At 41.5% G+C, this 10,059-nt stretch overlaps 1 protein-coding gene across 4 annotated transcripts in view; it reads left to right on the top strand.

Moving 5' to 3' along the window:
• The window catches only part of SH3GL2 (SH3 domain containing GRB2 like 2, endophilin A1), a 298,586-nt gene that overhangs the window by 209,114 nt on the left and 79,413 nt on the right, over nucleotides 1–10,059 (top strand). For all 4 annotated transcript variants that reach the window (XM_019517537.1, XM_019517539.1, XM_019517540.1 and 1 more), the window contains one exon: nucleotides 9,761–9,829. In XM_019517537.1, coding sequence (XP_019373082.1) covers nucleotides 9,761–9,829 — 69 coding nt within the window. The remainder of the gene's footprint in view (nucleotides 1–9,760; nucleotides 9,830–10,059) is intronic.

The following is a 10,059-nucleotide window of genomic DNA, read 5'->3' as shown; positions in this document are numbered from 1 at the left end:
AACTGTGAATGGCAGGAGCTGTGGGGGGGGGGGGAGAGAAAGGGAACAGAGCCACCCTACTGTGTGCACCCCCCTCTGGTCTTGGGGGGCTGCACCAGGCCCAGCCCACATGTCAGAGAAGCTCTGTTCTCCCACCCTTCTGCACCTTGTTCCCAGCACAGCAAAAAGCTCTGCGCAGCTCCAAGCTGCCACTGTCAGGAGGCTGGGGCAAGTGGAGCTGGGAGGGGGGGAACCAAGCCCCTGCCATGCAGGCCCAGCTCAGCCCAGCCCAGCTCAGCCCAAAACCTGAGCCAGCAAGATAAGGGGGACTTGCATGGCGGGGGAGGGGCTCCATTCCCCACCCCGACCTGCCCCAGCCTCCTGACATATGCAGCTCAGAGTGGCACATGGCTTTTCACTGCACCAGGAACTGGGGATTTGCAGCGGGGGGAGGGAGGAATGGAGCCCTCTGCTGTGCAAACCCAGCCCCTCCCAAGACCAGAGCAAGCAAGTTGTCAGGGGCCCGCACAGCAGGGGCATTCCATCCCTTGCCTCCCCAGTCCAGCTGCACGGGAAGGAAATAGGCTTTTCTGTCTCCTCTCTGTGACAGCCCATGGGGTGGAGCTGGGCCAGTGCTCTCCCAAAGCAGACAAGCATGAGCCAAGGCTAGTGTGGTGCCTGGTGATGGGCCTCCGGGATGCCAGGGGACCAAGACCTAACTTGAGTCATGAGGGGATCTGGTGCAGATGTTTAATAAAGCACTTTAACCTTAAGCACTTTAGTCTGATACATCCAATCTACCATTATTAAAGTGCTTTATGTACAGTGAACATCTGTTTAATTATAGCTTTAGAGCACTTTCTAAGTACTTATCACACCATAAGTGTAATGTCTGTACCAAGCCTTTGTGTCTGAAGTGCATGTATTAGCTGAATAACTATCTGCACCCACTGAAAATTACACTTCTAGCCAGGTGAAGATGAAATGCCTTATTTTCCTATACATCTGTGGTATTTGAACTTGAATATTTGCAAAGCTGTCCTGTAGTAAATCAGTTGTTCTTATGTTTTCTTTACTCAAAGCATTATAGTGGGATCCTTGGTGAGATTTAGACTGATTTTTTTTCAGGCCTCACTCAGTGTATTTTAAATACTTCAATAAAAAGATCTATGGAGGTGAGAATTCTGTGTTGAATATATCTCTCTGCAAATTACAGGATATCTATATTTCAAAATGTAGGACTGTTTGGTTATCAGATTGAAGAAGGGCAGAATTATTTTCCCCTGTAGTGCTATTTTTGAGAAGGCTTTTATGTAAAATACTCCCAAAATCCAGAGAAATCCCACACATCCATATGTCAGTTTACACGTTCCTAAACCCAGTTTACAAACTATACTCATGTATTTATAAAGGCTCATTTAAATTTCCATTGAAATGCAGCTACTTCTGGAGTGGAACACAACACAAAACAGCTTCTTAGTACTTGGCTACAGATCCTGCTGCATCTGCACAGTGGCTGGCTGCAGGGGAGATGTGGAATTTGACAGAGAGCTGAAGCAGCTCCCTGATTCAGTTCTACCTGACCTTGGGGAAAATTCATGCCACTGGGCATGATTTCCCTAAGGGATGTTATGCCAAGCCAGGATCAGGTATAGCAGAGCCTTGTTTCACCAGGCATCTTCTCCTCCATCATGCTTATCCTTGAGCCTTCTTCTTCCTTTCCTGGCGCTCTCTCTCGTCACTCAGTGCTGCTGTATAGGCAGTAGATGATTTATAGTAGCTGGCACTTTTCTCTGCACACATGGAATTCTTCATGGGGTTTCTCCAGCTGCTGTAAGTTCCCCTTATGCTGCTCACATAGTGCACAATTAATCCAGGGCAAGGAGAATGTGGAACTGAAATAGCAATGGCTTTGTAGGCAGGAAGAATTAAACTAACTCAAAGCAGGCCAAGATACTTTGGCTGAGAGTCCTGGTCTTGCAAAGAGAACCATGACATCTCTAAATAGGCTTTAGACACCTATGTCACATTCTATTTGCTCTTGGTAATTGTATATTGATGTATTACAAAGGTGCATTTCTAATGGGGCTTTCTGAGAATGGGCTTGCTAGCCTGCTAGAAGTCAGGTGATGATTTAATACTGAAAAGTACATTCGCATGTGTACCTCCCTGCATACTGAGCTATGAATATTACTAGGCAATCAGGACTCATAGTAGAGATGATATCTTTTATTAGACCAACAAGAGTTTTGCAAAAAAATTTCTTTAATTGCAGGCTTTCGGGCACAAACACCCCTCATCAGGCACTGGAGAAAAGATTGTAAAAGTTCTCCTGGGTAGAAATGAAAGTTCATATTTTATAGGATGTCATAGAGGAGTCAATAGATGGAAAAGGAAAACTCCTCTGGGCAGTCAGTTCATAGCTGGTATGAAGTTTCTCACCTCCTGTGAGGATCTGTGATGATGCAGATTACCTTGGAACAAAGGCAGAAGCAGCATCTCAGGTTTGTGGTGCTGACAGTCGCTTCCTGCTTGGGAAAATATGAAGATTTCATTTTTAAAAATTGACTAAAATTCAATATCTTCCATGTGTCAGGTATCCAGGTTGTAGCCATATTGGTCTAGAGGAAAAGGCAATCAGGAATCGTAATAGAGATGATATCTTTTATTAGACTTATTGTTATATTATACTTTTATTAGAAACTTTTGTTATATTATATTACTATTTTATTTGACTTATTATTATTGATATCTTTTATTATATTTATTATTAAATTTAAATTTTAGCTGATTTTTAAAAATGAAATCCTCATCTTTTCCCAAGCAGGAAGCAACTGTGACCACCTGAAACCTAAGATCCTGCTCCTGCCTTTGTTCTAAGGTAATTTTCATCATCACAGATCCTCACAGGAGGTGAGAGGCTTCATACCAGCTATGAACTGACTGCCCAAAGGAGTTTTCCATCTGTTGACTCCTCTGTGGAATCCTGTGAAATATGAACTTTCATGTCTACCCAGGAGAACTTTTTCAACCTTTTCTCCAATGCCTGATGAAGAGTGTTTGTGCCGGAAAACTTACAATTAAAGAATTTTTTTTGTAAAAATCTTGTTGGTCTAATAAAAGATATGTTCTCTACTACAAGTCCTGATTGTCTTTTCCTCTACACCAATACAGCTACAACCTGGATACATGAATATTACTAGTGCGTTGTGATTATATTTTCTATACATTCCTACTTTAGAAGGAGAATGTCTCTCCCCAATTTGGGGGCCTGGACTGTGAGTAGATTCATGAGGGCATATATTTGAGATACTTGGGAAAGAGTTTTTCCTCTGTCTATGATGGAGACTTGTTCATCCTTTGTAAATGGATTTGTTCATCCTTTGGAAATTGCAGTACTTGATGTAAAAGACAGCTCAGAATGTGTGTCCTTGTATTGATCTTTGGTTATGGAAAATACTAAAAGGCTAAGGATTTGCTTGTCAGGCCTAATTCTGCTTTTAGTTGTGCTTAAGTAATTCCACTGAAGACAATGGAGTTATATAGGTGCTATCCAGTTCAGCCAGTGAGATCAGTCTAGTCATTTCTGAATAACTTTCTTACACAGGATGGATTATATTCTTCCTTTCTTTCATGGATCAGCCTCAGGATTCCCCAAAAAGCCTTGTCCAGTCTCTCTCCTTGAAGGACTTCCTGAAACCCGTCCTGGCATGGCTTCTTAAAGGACACACCTTTGGCTTCAAAACCCTGGCTCTTCTTTGTCCCTGGCTTCTCTAGCACCCCCACCTCATAGAGATCCTTCTTTTATTCAGTTTTCAGGAAGGGTTGGAGCTACTTCTTCAAAGGGGGGATATCAGAGGGCTGGTATCCCAAACAACACACCAGACAGCTCTGCTTCAGAGTCTTTATTGAGCACCCTAATATCGCTTGTGTATTATCCCATGTTTCCCCATGTCCTCCCTGGGACCCCTGTTTTCCACCCTCTCCAGTTCCCTCAGAGCCTCCTTTTCTTCTCCTACAAACATTGTGCCACATTAGCAAGTGTCACATATTTTCTTCCAAGCAACGTATCCCAGAATAAGATGTGAACCTTGTTTTTGAAAGGCAGAATGAAGAAAAAAAGATCCTTCCTTGTAGTAACTGAGTAGCAGCAACTAGGGAGTCAAACCTGCTCATTGTTCACATGCAGATTTTACTTTTGCTTTTGCCTGGTAAGCAGCAGAAACTGATTTTATGCTGTTTCTTGCAAATAATGCACACTCCAATTTTCAGCAGCTTTTTTTGGAAAAAGGTGCATATTATTTGAAAGAAAGTATGGTAAAAATCTGTAACCATTAACTCAGGGACTAACACTCACTCAATAAAGTGAAATGTAATGTTATTGGGAACCAATCAGATAGTGGCCTCTGGGGTTTGCTGCTGCTACTGTTCTCGTTCCTTAGGGTGAAAAGGATGTCTAGACATCCTACTATCAAACTATCTACAGTAAAAATGCTCACACTTGGCCCTCAAAAGTAGTCCCCACAAGAACACCAGGGTAAAACTCAGCCCACTTAACTTCTTCAGTTAAACTGCACACATTGTTTTTCAATTTGAGTGAAAAAATAAAAGCACTGCCCATTAAAACTTATGGGTTTTTTGGTGGTAGCTCTTAGTTCAAAGGAGATGGCCACAATTCACTGTTGACAGTTTAGGGATTATAGAGGAACCTGTACAACTAATTTATTTAGGTGTTACATTTCCAGAGGCTATCAAATAACTAATAGTTGTAGAAGACTGCATAAGAGAAGCAAGTTTTGACAGAGTGGTTGTCTTAAAAGCTGAAGACTATAACCAGGCAAATGGCAGTTTTTGAATGATGTCTTTACGTGGGTTTTAGCTATCTATGTCACATCCTTATCTTGTTGTTGTCCTTGTCTGTGTTATTCACTGTTAAATGGGTGTGTAATTAATTTACTTCTCCTGGGATTCCCAGCTTTTTTATTTACATCAAGTGAGGGGCTGATCCTATTTTTTTCCAAAATAACTTGCAGGAGTTGCAGAATTAAATCCTCCCAGTAGCATTTAAATCCCCCCCCAAAAACCCAAAAGACAAAACCAGGCTTTATGTCATTATAGCAAGCTAATGATTCTTTTTTATATTATTTTATTCTTATCTGACTCCATGCATTTGCATAACTTGCAAGATGAATTGATATTGGCCACCATCTCAGGTTTCATTGAATAATATTTTATAACCCCATATGATCTCTTCTGCTAATAAGAAACCATTTGGTAAATTAAAGGTTTGCATTTCCCTTTTCTGCAAGCCGGCATACCTAGAAATCAGTCTTACACAGAAGCCAGAGATGCTGACTGTCTCAGAATGAAAGTACGGTTTGCAGATTTAGTTCTACAGGATAGGCATTCAGAAGAGTTCTGACTTTGTGAAATTACAATACTATAGTGCATCCTGTGCTTGCAGGTGGAAACATTCAGTCACTTTCATCCATTCTTTGGTATTCCTTGCAGCTGGTGAATAAGTGTCAGACCAGCTATAGGGTTGTATTAGGTCCCATTTTTCATCTTGATCTTCAGATGTGTTGCCAGTTCTACTGAATTCAGTGGAGTTATTTCTGAGTTACACCGAGGCTCATATCAGAACTGTACTTATAGCAATAACTGGAGCTTATGGATGCTCAGGCTGGGATTATGTGACAACCTGAGAGATTCTGTTGTCAGTGTCTTGGGGTTTCTATTTTGCAAGGTGGGAGTGGAATCTGAGTCTGGCTTTGTTGACCTGAATGCTATGGTTCTGGAATTGTATTGTAATTGTAGGGATTCCAGCTCCAGATCCTTAAGATGAGCATTACAGTTGGTGGGATTAGAGCAGACACAGTTGTAGAGTTTGCTTTAGATGATGGATCTAGTAATGTACTTAGGAGGTAAGTTGGTGCCGTGCAGGTAGCTGTGGCAGTCAGTAGGCTTCCTATACAACATGGTGATGATGTGGCCATTGCAAACCTTCACTGTAGTGCAACAGTGTAGTGACACAGCTGGGCACTGGGAGCACAAGAGTAAGCGGTGCCTTCCAGGAATTCTGCCAGTGCAATTGTGATTGATTGTGTGGTTGCTGGCAGTAGCAGGTTTTTTCTCACCCACTTCTCCTCTGAGTTGTCACTTGGGGTGGTTGCCCTGGACTGGTTGTCCTTACTTAGTTTTATGCCATTTTTGTGATGCCTAGGATGGAAACAGTGAAAATAGCTTTGGTGATTGGTGGGTTTCCGCTACAATGTAGCAGTGATGTGCACATTAAAAGTCTTCACCATAGTGTCTCAGAAATGAATTTGCTGAGTGAAGCAGTTCAGTCAGTTTGATGGATGGGTGACAGTTGTTAAAATCCTGAGAAAAATGAGAGGGCAGCTGTGAAGAAAGTGGATTTCAAGGTCTGCAATAAATATATTAGCATATGGTGGGGAGGGGGGAGCATACAAGTTCCCATTCCAGTGCAATTCATTTGTAGGTATAGGGAGTCCCCCAATTCTGAAATAGTTGTGTAAGGACAAAGTGGGAGAGTGCAAAAGAAACAGAAGCAGTGTCCTCATCAGGGGTAATATTCTTTATGGTTTATAATTTGCCCTCATGGCGTATGTTCATGTACAGAGATGACTTATCCATGGGAGTTAATATGGTATCTGGAAGAAGATTTTCATTGGAGCTCAGTTTCTTTGAGATATGTGGTGTTTTTCAAATAGCTGGCAGCACCAGGGCATATTGGAATAGAGTGAACATAGGATAGGATCGAGTCAACATAGCCAGAAACTCCCCCCACAGTGATGCCAGTGCCAGAGACAATGGGGTATCTTGGGATGCCAGGTGTGTACATCTTGGTTAAGAAGTAAAAGTTGCTTGGCCTGGGTTCCTGTGAGGTGGAAAGCAGTAATATTTTTCTGTGTTTCCAGATGTCATGTCTTTGAGGTCCTCCCCTCCCCCCCCACCGGTATTGTGCCTTGGGTACCTTGGTCATTAGTTTAGTACCTCCTTGCTGGAAAGATGCATCTCCACTTCTGGTATGTTTGCAAGACTCTGTGTGTGTGTGTGTGTGTGTGCACAGGCGCGTGCACACACATGTGCACATGTGTAAGGCAGTGAGTCACAGTGCTAACTTTGAGGCTGATAAGGGCTAAGCAAAAGATTAAAGAACTAAGACAAAGATTCTTAGAGAGAAGGGGAGGGTAAGTTGCTTCCTTAACTTATCAATGGACCCTCTAGCTGATTAAGAAGCAGCATCAAGAAAAGCTAAAGTTCATTGTTGTCCTCAGGGTCTAGAGTAGTTACTGTTTATGGGAAGCTGCAAACATGGAAGCTTGGGGAAGTGAGAAGGGATCCTTAGGAGTTCTGCAGGTATGCTGAGGATGATACATCAGGTCTGTACAATGTCTTGTTTGAGCCCTTAAACAAAAACTTTCTAAGGGACAGTCATTCTTGGGAAAAAAACCACTACTGATAAGCCTACAAGAGGCTAGAGCATCAGTTATGTCAGTATGGTTTGTATTTTGGTATCAAAAGCATGTCAAACAATAACATACCAGTTTGAGAACTTGATGCTAATATGCTTATTCACTGCATGCTTTTACAATGATTTAATTATCACGTCAGAAGTTGCATACATGGATTTTATCTCTCTATGCCAAGGTTCCTCTTGTTTTGAGGGGGAAGAGAGATTCTCCAGGGTTCTCTGGTTCTTGGGATATCTCCAGAGCCCTTGTTACCACTGGGCTTCATAGAATTATAAAAACTGTGGATGAATACTAGCTTTTAGGTCACCTGGGATTCTATTCCCTTCCCTGTCCCCCCATATCCAGCATAGAATTGTTCCTGGCTTTACTGAACTTCACATGCCTGGATTTCTACATACCTTAGTAAGCCTTGTATGGCACAGGCTTAGTAATGCAGACCATGCAAATTCATCTGCATTCAGACTACCAACAGGAGAGTGTCTTCAATGAGCCTTTTCAGCTCTGCAAAAATATTCTTTATTGAGGAAATGCACTGCCTTTATTTTCTGGTGGAAACTACCAAGAATCAATGCCTCATTAACAACCTACCCAAGACTTTATTTTCCACATTTCAGATTCAACTTATAGGGGTTGACAGGAAACAAGCAGAAGCTCAACCTATTTCCTGTTGGACAGATTTACACAGTTGGCTGTGTAAAAAGGCTCTGCGTTAGTAAGTCCTCAGGTACAGACGTTACACTTTTACAGGTGTAAGTGATCGGAAACTGGTCTATACTCATAACAAAACAGAAGTTTGGCACACACAGACTGGTTTAAAAATGAGAGAACCCAGTCTAAGACGCCTTCCAACCCCAAAGGGCAAATGTGTGTTCTGTTCACTACTGAACTAAACTATGCCACTTACAGAAAACAGTGCGACTTAGATTAATTCCACCTTAGGTTTTTGAATGTCTATACCTAGCCCTAGTGTGCTGAAAGTTCAGCACTACAAATTAGAAACTAATCAGGTGTCCTGATCTTGTTCATGACAGACAAGTGTACTTACATGCCTCTCACAAGAAACAAAATTAAATGTCAGTCTGCTCCTGCCTGTGGCTTGCTGCTTAGAACCAAGCTAGAAAGAAGTAAAGCAGGTTGGTGGATCCGGGTAGGAACATAGTATGATTTTGATTTCCATTGCACATTTCTAACACACGTTCCTGAAATGAATAGTTCTGTCACAGAAAAACAGATATAAGAGACATCAGAATTAGGCTCCTAGAAGAATTTGAAAAATGAAATGTATATGCAGTAAATGCATACAAAATTTGTGGAAAATAAAAGTAGCGGCTAAGTCTGATGTAGTATGACAGATATGCACAAAGCATAAGGGTACTTACACATAAGCATACTTTCATCAGATCAGACCCATTTAATTAACATCTGTGGAGTTACATCAGTAATAAATTCAGCTCATCGTGATTAATAGTGCTCTTACCATGAGTTTTCTACAGATTCATTATGACTGGTGCTGCAATAGTGGTCACCTATTAAATCTGTTATCATTAGTTTTGTCAACAGTAAAGGGAAACTAATGTTATGTGTTCCAACCTGAATTAGGAAAATGAAATAGTACACAAAGTTGTTTACAAATTGCTTTCTCAGTTGAATATTTTATGAGCAATGAAGCCTTGCCAAATACATTTCCTGAAGGTCAAACTGACTATCTCCAACCCAGGGAACAATGTACCTCATAACATGCTTTTGCTCTTTGTTTTCCTTAGCAGGGGATAGATCATGTGCAAGGGATTCTAACCTGTTGCTCTGAATTGATGGGTGTGCTCCTTTTGCTCAGGCAGGAGAGGGTCATCCTTTTGTATCCAGTGATTCTAGGGGCACCACAAAGCTGGCATAAGACGTTGTATAATTTCTCCCCAGTCCTTTCTATTCATGTACTTCCCTTTTGCCCAAGTTCCCCTGCCCTGGATATTGCTGTCTGCTGAACACATCTGTGTTATTGCTGCTGATTTGCTTTTTAATTTCAAGATGTGGGCATTTATTTCACTGAGAAGTACAGTTGTGATTGTGCAAAGACCAATGTACCCTCAGTGACTCTAGTGAAGGACTAGGACCTAAGAGGATTGATTACTAAGCCATATTTAAAACAAGTTCTGCATAAGCAAGTGGTTGGTATGTCTAGTCGCCATACTTGCTAGCTCCTGATATGATAACACCGTCACATAAGGGAACTTTGGTTAGATTTTCAGTCATTGCTGATTTTACCTTTTTATTCAATTCCACAGAAAGTGAGTGAGAAGGTTGGAGGTGCAGAAGGAACCAAGTTGGATGAGGACTTCAAAGAAATGGAAAGGGTAAGTCTGTATACAGATATGAGAGCCTTGTCACACATCCACTTGCAATACTTGAAAATCACTGGCATGTTGTGATGTATTAAAGTTAGTATCCAGTATCACACATTCACTTGTAAATCCTGCAAATATAGTGACTTATTAAGGTTAGTACCAGGGATTCTGGTTTTCTCTGATTTAAAAAATCCCCAATATTTGGTTAAAAAGGTAACCCCAAATCCACATTTTTCTGT

This window comes from Gavialis gangeticus, unplaced genomic scaffold, assembly GCF_001723915.1.
Source record: "Gavialis gangeticus isolate Ggan-Ray unplaced genomic scaffold, GavGan_comp1, whole genome shotgun sequence".
Classification (NCBI taxonomy): domain Eukaryota; kingdom Metazoa; phylum Chordata; order Crocodylia; family Gavialidae; genus Gavialis; species Gavialis gangeticus.
This window is presented reverse-complemented; position numbering and strand designations above follow the sequence as displayed.